Genomic DNA, 17,361 nt, shown 5'->3' with positions numbered 1-17,361 from the left:
TGGCCGGGGGTTAAAGGGACTTTCACGCCGCCTCCTGGATCGACTGTCCGCTGTGTGGTGTTCATACCCTGGTATGCAGTTTCACCCTCCGCGTCTGTTTTGAAGACAGAAAGCCTTTAAGTGTTCTGGAAGGATGGCGGGCTCTTAGAGGAACTAGGCCATACTCGAACCTTCTCAGAGCTTGGGGGACGCCGAGGTCCCGGCAGTCACCGTGGGCTCGGGGTGCGGCTCGGCCCGGGACCGTGTTCCTGGATGACGGGGAGCAGGCCCAGCCGCCCTTCTCCTTCCGGACTCCACGCTCGTCCTCCTCGTTGGCGGATTTCCGGTTGCAGAGGGGGTTCCGGGAATAATCCGGTGCAGGTGAGGCTCTGGCACTGGGGTGGGCACAGCACGGCTGGCCGCCCGGCACCGAGCACCCTGGCCTCCCGCGGCTCCCGCGTCTCTCTCACCCGCACTGACCTGCCGGAGCCAGGCTCCTGCGACGCGGCCTCTGTCCCCCGTCTCCCCTCCCTGGAGCGCGGCTCTTCGTTCACCTTTCCACACGGACGGCCTCTCTCCCATACTCTGTTGGCCGGTCCTCCCCCGGGGCGGGCGTCCTCGAGTTCACTGCTGATCATGGGCGCCCCTGCCCGCCGGGCTCTCGTCCTGCCCCTGGGCTCTGGAGCCCGGGCTCGCCGTGGCCGTGGTGGAGGGAAGGGAAGCGCCTCCTGTGCCCGCCTGGCGCTGCTGGGGCTCGTGTGGGCCCGCCTCGCGTCCACCACGTCGTCACCAGAGTGGGCGAGACAGTGTCCTCTTCCTGACAGGCGGCTCGGGTCACGCGGTAACTGGGGAGAGCACGGTCAGGCTCTCGGCCTCTACAGACCCAGGAGCGAGCCCTGAGCCATCTTACGGAAGGGAAACGCTCGCCTGCTTCAGGATCCTGAGGGCCTCAGCCGCGATTCTCCTGTAGGACTTGCCGAGGCTCCGTACACTGCCCGTTTCTGCCGCAGACACGTCTGGCACCCGCTGGGAGACGGGCCCCGCCGCACGGCAGCTGGCGCGGGTTGCAGGGGCTCCCACGCAGCAGGAGGCTGGGCAGGTGTCCAGGAGGAGCTGAGCGTACTGGGTGCTGCCCGCAGCCCTCGGGGTCCTCACCCGCACCCTGGACGGGCGTCTCGCAGGCCTGGACCGCTGGGCACTCAGAAATCTCGCTGTGCTGACAGGCTTGTGGGCTTCCACGGCCCTCATTGCTCACCCCACCGGCACTCACGTGTCTTGCCCTGGTCGCTCAGGTAGTGGCTAACTCCTGTTTACCAGGCCTGAGGAGCATGTTGCCGTAAGTGGGTTGCATTAGTGTGATTTCTTGAGGGATAGCAGGAAGATCGGTAATGCCTGCCAACGAGACTTCAGCAGAGGACCGGAGAGTTGATCCAATCCTGGATAAGACAGAGTCGATTGCGGTCCCTATTGGTGAAATCACACTGCTTCCTGTGGTCTCTACCCGGGATTGATAGCCTGTGGCCTGTGGGAATCCAGCCCACAGCCTGGTTTTGTAAACACAGCTGTATTGGCTCACAGAGAGGCCATTTCTGCTTTGTGGCTGCTTTCAGCAGAGTTGAGTAGCTGTGACGGAGATTGTCTGAGTCACATTTATACTATTCAGTATTTGTCTTTACAGAGAAAAGTGTGTTTATCCCTGGTCTGTTCTAATAAGAATAAAGGGGGAAGAAATCACCGAATCAGCAGCTACATGTCAGGTAGTAGTGGTCTTGTTAATTTGCTCCAGTGAAGAGGTTATGTATGAAATAGCAGTTTTATTGGAGTCACTACCTGATTAAATTATGATAACCCGTTGCTTGTTTTTATATGTTTCCGACAGGACGCATACTTAAGTTGAGCGAGATTGTGGTAGAAATCTCCTCTGTGTTTCAGGGATTTTATGGCTCTTTCTGCCGTAATGGTCCTCATTCCATCAGTAGGGGGACCAGCAGTGATTCGCCAACAGCTGCTTTTACATCTGTTGCATTTCAGATCCTGGATGGTAGGACGCGTCTCTCGTGTATGGTTGTCAGTGGTGTCCTGGGGGACCACAGCGGCATTAGAGTCACGTGAGAGCCAGTGCTCAGGATTCCCTCAAAAGTTGATTAGTTACCTTCCTTGAATACACACTCAGCCTGGAAAATGGCCGTGGGTCTCTTTGAAGGTTAGAAAGAAAACTCTGTATAAAATTTTGGCATTGTAGTTGGTGACTGACTCAGGTCTTGGAATTGGGTGAAAGATGGCGATTCTCTGGAAGTTAGATCTCTGAACGCCAGCTACTGGGTTTTTTAAAAGTCAGTTTAAAAGCCTTTATCGGCCCATTCTGTTAGAGCCCTAGTGACAGCCACTGCCAGAGGTTCTTCTGGGTCAGACTTTCGGTTGCTCTGGCTCTGCTGCCTGTGAGGGCACCACGTCCCGCATCTGGTTAAGTGGTGCTGGTCGGCCTCTCCCCTCCAGAACCTGTCCTTGCTTTGAATTTTTCTGTCTCCCCCCGCCACTCTCCCTGTCCTGCAGGCGCCCTGCAGAGCCTTTGGGGTGGTGTTTCTGAAAGCCTTGGTGAAGGGGCATTCTCTGGGCCCTACCAGGGGGCATATAATAAAGCCCAAGATTTTAGTTTCTTTTTAAAGTGTCACATTTTGTCAGTGGTAACAAGTTATGTCACTTATTCATTGAAGTCATGTTGATCATTTTTGAGTAAACATCTATCAAAAACGCAAGTCTAAATAACCAGAGCTTGTCATTTTTCAAATAGAAGTAGCGCACCATGAAAGAAGGTGCTCCTTCGGCGCACACAGAACAGCTGTGCAGGTGCTTTGCCGTGAGACAGACGCACCTCGTGATGCAGAAGGGCTTCGTAGGTGCTTCTCGTTTTGTCACACAGAGGAGTAAAAGACGTAGGCTCAGTGGTCAGGATCCAGTAATATTAATAATGTTACTGCATCAAGGATATTCCAAAGTAAACCTGCCTTCACTTGGAGCGCCTTGAAGTGCAGGATACACTGATTGAGAGTATAGTGGGTGCTACTGTCTCTCCATTAAGGGGTCAGCAGTTTTATCATCTGTGCGATGCCAGCAGGGAGTAAAAGACAGCATCTTGGCGTCATCGTGTGCGTAGTTCTGACCTTAGTGATCCCTTGACAGTGTTTTAGTTACCTCCAGGTTCTGTGGATCACCCTTTGAGAGTCACTGGTACAGAGAACCAGTTGGCAGTTTCTGTGAAGGCTTCCTTTTCAGTATCTTAGGCTTTGTGGGCTAAGTGGTCTCTGAGCTGTTTAGCTTCGCTGTTGTATCAAGAGGAGTGAGAGAGGTGAACGAACAGGCGCGGCTGTGCTCCGGTGAAGCTCAACAGGCCACAGGCCGGATCTGGCCCGCAGGCCGTGGTTTACCCGTTAGGTCCACGTCTCAGGCAATCACCATAGCAAACAGATAATAGCTAATATTGAATCTAGAATCTCTGGTCTTTACATCCACGCAAATTTTGGCCTGATTCTTCCTGTTCTAACTCTCATTGGATCCATCCGTGTACGTACTTCCTGTGATTCTGCCAAAATAAATGAAGAAAATCTTGCAATTGTATTTTCTCCTTGGTTAGATTTTTAGCTCCCCTGGGATCTGGGGATTTGAAAGCCGCGCTGGGTCTGGTAGTAGTGAAATGGTGGGAGAGGTTGTCGAGAAGGAAGATCAGCTTAACTGAGAAGGGACCTCAGGAAGGTGATCCTGATCTCTCCAGGGAAGGGGGCAGGGGAGTTTGGTGGGCACTGGGGGCTCCGCTGGATGTCTCCAGACTCTCGCTCCCGGAAGACACAGCTGTCCGGTTCTGCAGTGGGGGCCTGGCTCCACTGGAGCGCCCATTGCCCTGGCGCCAAGGTGGTTGCTGCCTTCCGGTTGGAGCCGGTCAGAGAATCAGTTCCAGGTCCCTGTCTTGATGGTTTTCTCCCCTAGGGTCGTATCTGTATCTGTCTGGTATGAGCTTAGAAAAATAGAACCTCTTTTAAGTATTCCAAGAATAAAGGGTTTAATACTAGGTTTAGAACTTGTATGAATTTGGGGAGGGCTGGCGGAGCGAAGGGTAAGCGTTGCTGCTGAAGGGCTGGGAACTGGTAGGTTCACAGTCACCTTAAGTACAAAGCTGGTGGCTCGTCAGGAAACCGTTACAGATTCTTTGGAGATTGCTGCCAGGTGTCTACTGCGACGTCGACCCAGGAAGCCCCTTGTGACCCTCACTGCCCTCCTGTCTGGTCACAGCCCCCTCTGGAGTGATAGACTCTTTAGCACTCCTTCATGCAGGTAACTTTTTGTTGCCAAACTTGAAACCAGAGCTTCCTGGGAAGGGGATTCTGGATAGTGTCGTTCTCGGCTGCCGTCGCACAGAGGAAACCCTCGAAAAGGAGTGAGGAGACTTGAAGGGAGTGGTGCTGATGTGACGGCACCCGGGCCAGCTCCTCTCCCAGCCGTCCCCACTCGGCCGGTTGTCCATCTGCCAGCAGCAGCGTTGAGAGGCCACCTGCCTGGGAGAAACGTTGGCGAGATATAAATGGGAGTATTAATTATGTCTGTAATGTCAGAGAGGTCCCGCAGATCGGAGAGAAAAGGGCAAACAATCCATGAGAAAAATGGGCAGAGGATGTGAATCGACAGATAGAGAAGACAGGAGACACACAGCCAGGATGCGAATGGCTGCTCCGTCTCCTTGGGATTAAGGAGATGCAGAATTAAAAGTGGGTGCCTTTTCTCCATATCACTGGGAAAAATGAAGTCAGTAGTATATATTATTTTGAGAGTTGAGGGCAAGGGCTTTCTCACACCCCGTGTACACGGAACACGCATGCAGGACACGTGTGTGTGGTTTGCATGTGTCGGGAAGCCTGCCTCCCGTGCCGCTCATAGGCGTGTGTCCAGGAGCAGTTGCTGTGGGTCTGCCTGGGGACGGGAACACTGGAATAGGGTGTCGTTTCGAATCTCTTATTCTGTGATCTCAGAAGAGTTCTTAAAAACCCACGATCAACTACTCGGTTACTAGGCCCAAATCTACTACAGTCACTGATGGGGGAGAGGCCACTCTGGCGTGTGTTCAGTGCGGGTTTCCTAGTTACTAGGAGCACTGGGTGTAATAGCTTTGCTCGCACACACTGGTTCATGGACGTGGGGGAACCAGAGTTGCTCTGTTTCAAGTTCTGTGTGATGGGATGACGTTCCCAGCTGGTAACAGATATACCTTGCTTCCTTCAGTTTTAAGTTCAGGGCCTTTTTAAGGTTTTAAATTAATATATGGAAAGATAGGGTTGTGTAAGTTTCTCTTTGGGGGGAGGGCAACCTTTATTGATAAATTTCTTAGATTTCCATGGTAGTACCGCTGGATCAGAAACAGCTTTAACTAAATTGTGAGATACTGGAACCCTTTTTTATGTCTTCTCCCCACACAACACAAACATGGCTCCTAATTCCCCAGAGGAAGCCAGCCAGTGACGCTGTTAAAAAAAACTACTTAAAATATTCAGCTCTTACTTACCGCTCAGTTTGCTAGGGTTAATGCCCCCTGAGGTCAGAGCCGTTTGGGGCCTTAGAGTCCTGCAAACTGAAGCTGAATGATGGGGCTGGTGGTAATCTGGAGCGTTTTCTATGGGAGCCTCCAGCAATGTGACACAGTGTGTACTTTGGGTCAGACTAATAATAACAGTCCCTCGATGCCATGGGGATTGGTTCCAGGACCTCCCCCAAATACCAGAACCCGCTGAAGCCCAAGTCAGCTTGTATAGAGTGGTGCGGTGTTTGCATATAGCCTCCTGAGCACGTCAGAGCATCTCTAGATCACCTGTAATACCTAACAATGCAGGTGCTGTGTAAATAGTTGCCAGCCCTCAGGCAAATTCCAGGTTTGCTTCCTGGGACTCTCTGGGATATTTTCAACTCGTGGTTGGTTGAATCCGTGGATGCGGAACCCAAGGATAAGGAGGGCCGCCCATAAAGCCACGAGAAGCCCTGCCCCAGCACAGCATGGTTCTTGATCATTCTTTGTGTTAAAAGCTCCCTTTTTTTGTTGTTGTTTTTTTTTTTGGCTGCGTTGGGTCTTCGTTGCTGCGCGCGGGCTTTCTCTAGTTGCGGCGAGCGGGGGCTGCTCTTCCTTGTGGTGCGTGGGCTTCTCATTGCGGTGGCTTCTCTTGTTGCGGAGCACAGGTTCTAGGCGCACGGGCTTCAGTAGTTGTGGCACTCAGGCTCAGTAGTTGTGGCGTGCAGGCTCAGTAGTTGTGGTGCACAGGCTTAGTTGCGCCGCGGCAGGTGGGATCTTCCTGGACCAGGAATCGACCCCGTGTCCCCTGCACTGGCAGGCAGATTCTTAGCCACTGCGCCACCAGGGAAGCCCCGTAAGCTCTCCTTTCTTTGTTTTTACTGCCAAAGTGTTCACCTTGTGGGTCAGCATATACCCTGTGCTGATGTCACGGGTGCTCATCCTGGGTGTTGGGGATGACCGTGTGTTTACAGGGTCAGTAGTGTCTGAACGTCCTTGTGCCTGAACTGTCCTTCCTGCCTCATCCTTGCATAGCACTGACCCTGAAACAGAAACAGCACTCCCCTCGGTGCACTGGGCAGCGCACAGGTGCAGGGCACCTAGGAAGGAAGGTCCTTCCCGCCTGTGCACGCACACGTGATGTGAGCGCACAATTGCACGCCTACAGGATTCTTATCACTTAGCGTCCTGTGTCAGCTGAAACCTCTCATGCAGACATGCCCCAGTGTTCTGACCAGGATCTTTACAACAAGTCTTTTAAAAATCTAAATTCACTATATGACATTCTTTCTAGACAAAATTCTTCAGTGACTTTACATTGTACTTAAAATACATTTGGTTACTTTTTTTAAAAAATTTTATGGTTGAGAGTCTGCCTGCCGATGCAGGGGACACGGGTTCGTGTCCCGGTCCGGGAAGATCCCGCATGCCGCGGAGTGGCTGGGCCCGTGAGCCATGGCCGCTGAGCCTGCGCGTCCGGAGCCTGTGCTCCGCAACGGGAGAGGCCACAGCAGTGAGAGGCCCAAGTACCGAAAAAAAATTTTAAAAATGTTATTGAAGTATAGTTGATTTACAATGTTGTGTTAGTTCTGTGTAATTTTGAAAAAATTAATGCTGTATTTAATTTTTAAAGTCATACCATTGAATCTACCAAAGAAGATTCTTCAAGCCTAGTCGCTGAACTTCAAGAAAAGCTCCAGGAAGAAAAAGCTAAGTTTCTAGAACAACTTGAAGAGCAGGAGAAAAGAAAAAACGAAGAAATGCAGAATGTGCGAACATCTTTGATTGCTGAACAACAGGTTTGTAGGTCTCCCACCTTACTGCATTCATTTTAGGTCCAGAGGAGATGAACATACATTAACGAGTAAAATTTCTTTGTGTAGCTGAGGTTTCTTGTATCTTAAATGTGATTTTCCTACATTGATCCTGATGGTATTTATTATTATATATCTTCTTCGCGATAGAAGCATTTTCTTTTTAACGGTCATTATGTCACATAGGTGCTTCAGAATGAAGCAGTGCTAGATTAGAAATGAGGAAGTGTAAATTCTGTTCCTTAGCTACCTATGCGATCTCGTAAACATCATTTAACCTCTTCACATCAGTTTGTTTTTTTTGCAAATGAAAGTGTTTGTACTGCTGCATAGATGATATTTGAATTTTTTTTCTAAGCTCTAAAATTTTATTCTAAATTACATGCTGATAATTCTTATCCATGTGATAGGCTGGCGGTAGGTTATGGTGGAATATGTTGAACTTTGGTGATTCCCTTATTAATATGGATCAGTGGTGAGAGCTGACGCTTGTGAGGTCAGCAGCGGCCAGTCCACTGAGGGTCAAGATGCCCTGTGAGGGAGCATTACATCAGCTAAGGTGCCGGGCGGCAGTGGGAGAGGAAATAAAGGAGCGACGCGGTTGGATTTCTACGTAATCAGGATCGCTGGCTGGGGCGCGGGGCAGAGCGAGGGCTGCCAGACCAGACCGGTGTGAGAGCAGGTGTCAGTCAGGCCAGGGGTAGCACGACATCCTTTTTTGTCCCGAGGAATACGTTTCTGAGACTGGTAGGCATGTTACAGTCAACGTGCACGTTTAATGTGGTGTGCTGCAGTTTTCCTTTTCTCCCTGTCTTTTTAGAGTTAAAAAAAATGTCAACCACAGAACAGAAAGAAAATGTAGAAGTAAAGCTCCAAACACTTAGGAACCTTAAATGTTAAGGCCTGGGGAAAGACAGAGGAGCCTGGAAAAGGGGGGATGAGAACGAGTAACCAGAGACAGAGCGTGCTTCACGGCAACCAGGGAAATGAACTGCCCAGGGCTGGGAGGAGCCACCAGGTTTAAAGTGAAGAGGCCATTCAGCTCTGTTTTTAGAAGTCTGAAGTTGTGCATTCTTTCATGTCTCCTCCGCCGTGAGCTAGGTCTTTCTCTCCCGCTTTCTTGCTGCCTGTCTCTGTGCTCCTGTGAGCCTATGCAACTGCAGACTTCCAGCATTAAGAGGGGATGCAGTAAGATGGAGACCAGCGTGGAAAGCTGCCAGCCATCTGATCCAAATGTAGTTCTTCTTTTAATAGCTGTCAAACGAGAGGGCAGGTGACTCCTAAGGTACCTGCCAATTTTAAGTGGTGTTTGGATGTCAAGTGGTAGTTACTTGAGTTGATTTGTAACTGGCTTTATAAGGGCTCCTTGGGCCTAGTTGGCTCTTACATTAACTAGTCTTGTTTCTAATGTGTGTATTATAAATTGTGTTAACTTTTCTGAGAATCCATTTGATATTGCAGAAACAGCCAGCGGTTATGAAAACAAAGTAACTAATGTACTATTATAAACATTTGTTAATTTTCTACCATAAATGATACAGAGCAATGGTTTAATACAAAGGCATAGCATAAATATTCTTTTTGAGGGGATCTTCCTGTCTGCTTTCTGGCTAGAAATGAGTTTAACTCAGTATTTAACAGATTCACTAATTTTGGCCCAAGAATGCCACGTTCTTGTTAAATGTCTCTGTTTCTAGCATCATTGGCATTAATGATTGATTGGAGGATCTTTGACTCTTAATTGTGGAAATTGGCTCATGGGATCTCTGCAGGCAGCTGGTATGTATGAGATCCGCAGTGAGAAGGCTTTCCTAGAAGTCGAGGAGTGGCAGGTCCAGCCATTATAAACCAGCAGATACCCAGATGAGAGGAGGAGATGGGATACGGTCATGTCCAAAATGTGACTGTGGAATCGAGATTTAGCTAAGGACAGAAGGAAGATTCCAGAGGCAGGGAGATCACTAAAAGGGACAGTTAAGTATATAACAGCACTGGTTAAAGTGTTGGTTATTTTATTTCTTTCCCCCACATTTAAGACATATTTACTGATGCTTTTCCTCTGACAATAAATATGTGGACAATAATGTGAGAATAGCATTCATTTTCAAGATATTAAATTGGAACGTATCTTAATACAGAACTAGGAAAATACAATCGAATGTGTTTACCACAGCGTGGCATTTTTATTTCAAAATAAACATCACTTGTGAATTAGCTTTTTCTTCTCCCCATAGAGACGCACCGTGCAAAAATAGACGTATTTTCTTTAGCTCTGGCTGCCCCGTGCATGCAGGTAATTTAAGTAGTTATCGTTCTGTTGTTCCAGACCAATTTTAATACTGTTTTAACAAGAGAGAAAATGAGAAAAGAGAACATAATCAGTGATCTCAGTGACAAGCTGAAAAGCACGATGCAGCAGCAAGAGCGGGACAAAGGTCAGTGACGCTTCCTAATGCAGCGTTGTTAGTTCCGTGTCACACTCAATGATTGTAACGCTCACGTCCGCCCGGGGCTGCAGATTTGATCGAGTCTCTGTCCGAGGACCGCGCGCGCTTGCTGGAGGAGAAGAAGAGGCTGGAGGAGGAGGTCAGCCGGCTGCGGGGCGGCGGCCCTGTCCCCTTCCCGGGGGTGGCCGCTGCCCCCGAGCTGTATGGGGCCTGTGCGCCCGAGCCCCCGGCGGAGGCCCCGGATGCCCTCGGCGAAGGCAGGCCGGACTCAGCGCTGGAGACCAGCACGATGTCTGTCCGGTGAGTGCCCGTCCTACTCGCCGGGGGCCGCGGCCCGTGGACCTGAGAGCTGCACGTGTGAATTCTCCGTGCCACGGCCCGTGATAGCGCTACTGATGGTGTGCGGGAATCCACTTCGGCACGTTTTCATACCGTGCCCAGGTGCCACCGCAGCGTGTAGGCAGCCGGGCGGGGACCCTGCAGTGGGGTCCAGGCCTTGAGGCCATGGCGTCAGGGGCGCAGGGCTTCCTTAGGGTCGCCAGTGCGTTCAGCGTGCTGAGGCCGTACTGTGGGGAGGGAGTTGTCACTTCTGTGTGGAAACTGAAGTAAAATCAGAAGTCAAACTCACGGAAGCAGAGAGCAGGAAAGTGGCTGCCAGGGGCTGGGGTGGAGCATGGGCGGTGTTCTCACCGAAGAGGCGGGTAAATGACGTGAGGTGATGGGTGTGTTAGTTAACTTGATGGAGGGACTCCTCCCACAGCGCGCATGTGTATCAGGCCATCACGCCGCGCACTTTAGATGTATTACGGTTTTACTTGTCGGTTCCGGCTCAGCTTAAAAAAATGAAATAAAAGCCTGCGTGCTCTTGCTTGTTTTCTTTTCTGGTTAGTTTCTGACTACCTCAGTGTGATGGGCAGATTCACACGTGACAGTGACTAGCGCTTTGTAGACATGTAGGAATACTTTTGTAGTCTATATAGATTTGGTTTGTTCTTTATGAACTGAAGCTTTGAGTTTTATAGCTCACTCAAGGACTTGTGGCATTTTGTTTGTTTCTAGTTTTAATGGTGAAGCCGCCCAAGAATGGCCGTTTTATCCGTAACATGGATAAGAGGAATGGTCCATGGGAGAAAGCTTGAAATTTCAGACATTATCCCTAGAAAAGTGCATGCACAAAGTTTTGCTCATAATTTCAAAAGGTTTATCAATCTAGGTTCAGGATCTGTGGTATAAATTTTATACCATCCTACACCATCAAAATGTGTCCTACTTTAAACAGGCTGCTTCTGAAAATTTAGTACAAACCCTTAAATCTGTAAAGTGCTCTGTATTAACAGTTACGTTTCCAAAACCTTATTGGAGACTGTGACGTCCAGAATTTTAAGACCTAAACTGAAATAAGCCCTCTTCTCTCTTAGAGAAAACGCCCACACGCTCTCTGAAGAGAGGCGGAGGATAATGCTGTTGGAACGCGTAAGTGCATCGTTTCCTTGGAACACAGGGTTTCATAAATACGCTCACTCCGGGATGCAGTGAAGTAAACCTTACGCTGAAAGCAGACTTGATTTATGTTTTTAGATTAGGGGTTTTTTTTTTTCTTTTCTTTCTTTAAATTAATTTTTTTGTCTGCACCGCGTGGCTTGTAGGATCTTAGTTCCCCAACCAGGGCTCAAACCGGGCCCTGGCAGTGAAAGTGCTGAGCCCTAACCACTGGACCGCCAGGGACTTCCCCAAATTAGATCTTTTTTAACGGTTATTTTTGTGGTTACTTTTGAGAAGTCCTGTCATCTCTGATCCGAGTGGCCAGGAACAGTTCAGGATTCAGCAATGCAATAGAAGTGTGAATTTCACATACTAATTTCAAAAAACAAAATATTAACTATTTTCCAAAATAGGGCACAAGTAGAATATGTGAATAATGAAGAAAAGTTCGGGTTTTTATAGTGATTAATTGGAGTGAAGAGAAAAAAATGGTAATAAGGGGTTTCTTCTCAGCTGCAGACTTTACACATCTTTGTTCAGAGACCACTTTTCACTGCTTAGGCTTTGAAGATTTTTAACACTTTAGCTCCCTACAGGATAACCGTCTGATAAGGACTCGGAGTCAGAATTGTACAGATTTGTGCTCTCGTGCTGCGCGTGTGCTCTTGTTAGTGAAGCATCTGCTGGCATGAGTAGTATAATTGCAGATTCCTCCTCTGGGGCCCGACCTCCTAACAGAGCCTCTGGGGATGCATCTCAGATAGCTACTGCGTATTTACAAGGTCACAAGTGGTTCTAATGCATATTAAACTTTGAGAATCCTTGGCTTAAGGAAATAAACCTAAAATTGTTCTTATTCTCTTTTAAGCCAGTAAATAAGACAGTTGGAAAGGATTCCTAGAAAAGAATGTCCCCACAAACCTTTTACAGTAGAACCAGACTTGAGCACGCAGACTATATTTTCGAGCATAAACCGGGGGTCTCTCTTTCCCACCCCTGCAGACACTACAGTTGAAAGAAGAAGAAAACAAGCGGTTGAATCAGAGACTGGTAAGGTCTTCTCGCCCAGTTGATCTTGACATTTAAACCGTTTGCATTGCATTTCGTTATAAAGATCAGGAGGCTGTGTGGCGTGGTTAGTTCTTTCCTGGTAGTTTTCGTTGAGCTGCGCTGGTCACTGATGACAGCTGACTCTTAAGCCTGACCACATGCACTGCCTCAGTCTTACGATGTTAAAAGCAGCCGGCAAAATCCAGATTGTCTTTTCCGATTATTAATAAGCTATAATCTCTTCGGATTGCATAATGTGTTTGTAATGTCAGGTTGGGGCTCTTGGTTAAGTGCGCAGGTAGTCAGAACGGCTCCTCACGAGGCTCTCATCGGCGCGTCCGCCCGGAGGTGTGTGGAATCAGCACGTTCTGTCCGTCACGGATTTTTTTCTTTCTTTTTTTGACTCAGGGTGTTTGAACCTGACACCTTGCCTGAGACCCTGCGTGGCCCTCTGAATTGCCTCGGCGTCCCTCTAGCCTGTGACTCTAGCCGCGTGCTTGATGAGTCAGTCTCACAGTCAGTCTTACCTGCTGAATAAAGCAGTTGCTTCGTTTTTCAGATTCTGATGATGACAGTTCATGAGGAAATAGGAACAGTTTAAGGCCTGTGTTCAGGACTTTTGAAACATTTTAAGGTACAGATTAGAATTGAGTTTTTTTTTTTAAATAAAGTGTCTTGTAGGGAGACATCTGTGCTTTCTTTCGTTTGCCTTTCTTAAGTTGAACAGCAAAAATGACGTATTAATTCCATGGCTCTGCCAGACTGTCAGTCATGAATTTATCACCCAAACAATTTTTTGAAGGCTATTTGCTGTTTCCGTGAGTGAAGCAAACCCTTTTCAAGGAGCCTTGGAGGAGTTGCCTGCAGCCACTGGAGACGCTGCACAGAACAGACATGCTCCACGTGTGCTCCATGCAGCGTCCCCAGTGGGATGGACGCTGTGCTGGGCGAGGGTTTCGGCGCTTTGTTCACAGGTGTGCTCCTGGCACCCGGAATAGTAGGCGGTGCACAGCACACAGTAGATGCTGGGGAAAGGCTTACGAGGGAAAGGGTCTGGTCCTTCAGGTCCAGAGCGCACCCGCTCCCCCGCGAGCGGCGCCTTTCCTATCGATTGCCAGCTGTGTTCAGCCAGGGCTCCCTCACGTCTAAGCCCTCGTTTGTAACAAATACGCGGAGAGCTCAAGCTTTTTTAAGAAAATCTAAACAGAGTTGAATACGGTCTGAAAAATGGATCATTAAACTTGTTCTCACTGGCAGCATGTAGACTATTTGGATGATTTTGAAGACAGGTTGGAATATACTTTTAGGTCTTTCTGGTCAGTATTTGTTGTTTTCTTTCTCTTTTGTTTTTAAACATTAATTGAGACCCTTCGTAGTGTTCAAAGGGAAATGGAAGAAATTCTGAGCGTCAGAATTAAACTTATGAACAAAGAGAAATCCATTTTTTCTGTCCCTGATTTGTGTGGTTATAATTGGGTCCACGCTGCTTGGGAGGGATACCTTGAGACCCGTGTCCCGTGTATCATGTGACATGGTGAGAAATGTGCTGAAGCCTGACTGAGGAGTGGAGAGTCCTGGCTGAGCTGAGGCAGCCACAGACCAGTTAGCCTGTCCCGTCCCGTCGTGTCCCCTGCGATGCTCACTGTGGGGGGGCAGCCCCTTCCTTGTGTCATGCTTGCTCGGAAGAGTGGGTTTTAAACTCTTCTCGAAAAACATGTCTCCTTCCTAGTGATATTTTTTAGGATTAAATATGTATTTATAAATGAAATTCTATATTCAGTCTTTAATCCAGCCAAACCTGATTAAGAAATAACATAAGTAAAAGTGTAGGTAAATTTGTCCACTGAAAGTAATTGTTGAAGGAAAGGAATCACATTAATGGAGCAGAGAAGTTTGGACCCTGAAAGCTGGGACACAGACGTGAATGTGTGTCGCGTTGGAAGAAACGTTTGCAGTGTGGACCTAGTAAGTGCATCGAGAGAACGTTACTTGTGTAAGCTTTGTGAACTGTTCTCTTTCTAGATGTCTCAGAGCATGTCGTCCGTGTCCCCAAGGCATTCGGAAAAGATAGCTATTAGAGAGTAAGTATTTGATTTGTATTTTGTGCTTTTTTCTGTGAAAATAATGTACTGAACTGAGTAGTATTGAATTGTCAATGAAAATGTATTTCAATGGCTATAATCTTTCAACTTCAGGTTCAGTCAGCTGAGTGTTTTGTACTCATTCGTAGTTAACATTTTTTTTTATTGAAAAGCAAGGTTTTTCTAAATTATTTTGGGAACATTAGGATTGTATTCGAAGTCCTTCCTATCATAGCTTTAATTATCACACATACATTCCTGAAGCCTTTTCAGCTGGTGCCACCTCTCTTAAATCCCATTTATCACCTTAGTCTTTTTCATTTTAGATTGGAGAATCTTGGTATTTGAAGTTGGAGTGTTTCTTCATTTTTATTTCTCAGACTTCATTTTATTGATATGCTACAAATCCATAATACGCTGTTAAAATTATCACTTGAATAACTTAATAGACAATATTCCAGGACCAGATTACCCCATAGTAATGTATTGGTTTTTGGCATGGGCTACTGGAAAGGAGGGTGTCTGATAAAGCATTGTTAGCAGCTCGTGAATACTGGTCATTTCTTCTCTACTTGTCAGGACTGACTTAAAAATAAATGAGTCCCTCCGTTTTGTCCGTAATGGATCCATCGACCATATGTCCGGTTATCAGGCACTCCCAGTTACTGATCTTTAACTTCTCATTAGACTTTTATCTTTTCTCAGTGATTTGGAAGGGCTGGGTGTATCAGTCTTTATCTACCAGCTGTACGTCAAGTCAAATCAATATAAGGTTTTTCAAAGATTAGAGAGAGATGAGCTTAAAAAAAAAAAAACAACTGCCTCAGAGAGGCCCTATCTTCCTTTTTTAAGGTATTATCCTCCAAAACATTGCCTGTCACATCTTTTTAGGCAGGCAGTTAAGTGTAGAATAAATAATTAGTGGATGATAGACTGTTAACTTTTTAAAGTTTCCCCAGTGATGTTAATGACTTATTAGGTGTAGGACCCACTAAGTTATCTTAGATCTAGGTTAACTTTGAACTGATATTCCAAACGACACTTCCGAAGGACCCTGGAGAGACAGACACCAGCTGAGACACCCTAGGCGGTCACACCTACTCTCTCCTTCTGCTGCCTCCTTGCTGGCTTCACCCCGAGTCGGGCTGTTGACTTGTTTGAGCCTAAGTACATGCAGCTGGTTCAGTTGGGTTTTCTTTCAGATTGAGGAGACTACTTGGAGACCGGAGAAGTAGTATAAGGTAGTTCTTTCCTTCCCACTGTGACTAAGTTTGCTCCCCCAATTTATGTTTTTTATTGTAAAATGAAAGATGAGGATGAATGCCTTCTTTCTATAGCTAGATGCACTATAATGGGTATTCTTTGTCTCCCCCTCACCCAAGCCTGTTTTGGGCTGTGCTCTTCTAAACGGTAGATTTATTGGAAATTTTATGTTTAAAAATTTGGGGTCTTTGGCGGTTGCTCGCGTTAGCCTTTGAGCGTCTGTGTGTCCAGCATTCCCATGAGGGCCTGGGTAGAGTAAAAAACAAATCATGTAAGTATGAAATTTCCTATTGCATTGTTAATTGAATGTTTCGTTGAACATTGCAGAATCAGGGTGACTCCTCAGATCAATGAAATCATTCCTTTGTTCAGTTTTCAGGTGGGAGATCTGGTCCTCATCATCCTGGACGAGCGCCATGACAATTACGTGCTCTTCACCGTGAGTCCCACCTTGTACTTCCTGCACTCAGAGTCGCTGCCTGCCCTGGACCTCAAACCAGGTGAGGGGGGTAAGTGTCACATCTGTAACCAAAACAATAAGCCTAGAGTGGAGAGAATATATGAAAGATTTTTCTCCCACGTTGTCTAATGATGTCAGAATTAAACAGGTGAGCAGGAACTCTGCCTTATCAGGTTTTTGTTTGTTTGTTTTTCTAAAATCTTCATTATCCAGATGGTTGTCCCTGGATTCTGCTGACGCAGTTGGGTCAAGTATCTCATACTCTAGCGATAGCAGAGTTACACTGTTAAAATTCTCATACCTATTTAAGCTTCAATATAACATGCTCATTTGTTTATAAGGGCATTACTTGTTTTGGCAAAAATAAATTCTTTTAAATTATAAGATGTCTTTTCTCTCCTATTTATCATCCTGTTTCTACCTTTTTCTTTCATTGAACTTGTCAGTAATTTTTTTTAAAGAGGCAATAAGCTTTTTTAAAGTATACTAAATTACAGTTAGTATATTACTATCATCTATTACATTAATCTTTAAAGAACTCAAAAAGAACAGAATAGGTACCCTGGGATACTCAGGCTAAATAGAATTATTCAGAAACAAGACTGTGTGTCCGCTTGGTTTGATGTTCCTGTTTGAAATGACTTGTGAACATGGTCATATGCCCGTTCTCTGAAGTAGGCCGCACACGATCACGCCACCATGGCTGTTGGTGGTGGGTTATGTAGAATGTGACCATGAAAAATGAGAAGAGAAGCTTGCAATTTAATTTACTGGTTTTGTACCTTGAAAACAATGAACTTGATTTTTTTTCTTTAATTTTTTTGGTAGGTTTTTTGGTTTTCATTTATTTAGACCAATTTGAAAATGATTTTTAAATTTACCAAAAAAGTTGCATAAATAAGGACAGTATAAAAAAGCCCGATATCCCTTCGCCCAGAGTCACCTGCTGTTAACGTTCTGCCCCATGTGCATTACCTCTGCCTGTGCACGTCTAAATGTTCTGCTCCACAGCTGTACACAAGCAGGACATCCTGCCCCTTTAACTACTTCACTCTGCATTTCCTAAGAACAGGAAGAGTTCAGTGTTTACATCTAGTAACCGCTCAGCGTCTACCATGCGCATTTGCATTGTGAAGACTCTCACAAGTCCCACAGAAAAGAACTTATTTAATAGTCTTACTTTACCACAGAACTCAGGCCCCCTTTTTTCCTCTTCCTCCCTCCCTCCCTCCCTCCCTCC

The 17,361-nt window shown here is 46.9% G+C and overlaps 1 protein-coding gene across 4 annotated transcripts in view; it reads left to right on the top strand.

Moving 5' to 3' along the window:
• The window catches only part of RB1CC1 (RB1 inducible coiled-coil 1), a 42,891-nt gene that overhangs the window by 22,181 nt on the left and 3,349 nt on the right, over nt 1-17,361 (top strand). For 2 of the 4 annotated variants that reach the window (XM_024742542.1, XM_024742544.1), the window contains exons 15-21: nt 7,158-7,323; nt 9,665-9,773; nt 9,857-10,085; nt 11,204-11,258; nt 12,270-12,317; nt 14,340-14,398; nt 16,034-16,170. In XM_024742542.1, coding sequence (XP_024598310.1) covers nt 7,158-7,323; nt 9,665-9,773; nt 9,857-10,085; nt 11,204-11,258; nt 12,270-12,317; nt 14,340-14,398; nt 16,034-16,170 — 803 coding nt within the window. The remainder of the gene's footprint in view (nt 1-7,157; nt 7,324-9,664; nt 9,774-9,856; nt 10,086-11,203; nt 11,259-12,269; nt 12,318-14,339; nt 14,399-16,033; nt 16,171-17,361) is intronic. The other 2 variants (XM_024742543.1, XM_024742545.1) reach the window with 1 other exon arrangement.

This window comes from Neophocaena asiaeorientalis, unplaced genomic scaffold (genome assembly GCF_003031525.2).
Source record: "Neophocaena asiaeorientalis asiaeorientalis breed wild unplaced genomic scaffold, Neophocaena_asiaeorientalis_V1.1 scaffold226, whole genome shotgun sequence".
In the NCBI taxonomy this organism is placed as follows: Eukaryota; Metazoa; Chordata; class Mammalia; order Artiodactyla; family Phocoenidae; genus Neophocaena; species Neophocaena asiaeorientalis.
The sequence above is the reverse complement of the archived record's forward strand: the minus strand, read 5'-3'. Positions and strand labels throughout refer to the sequence as shown.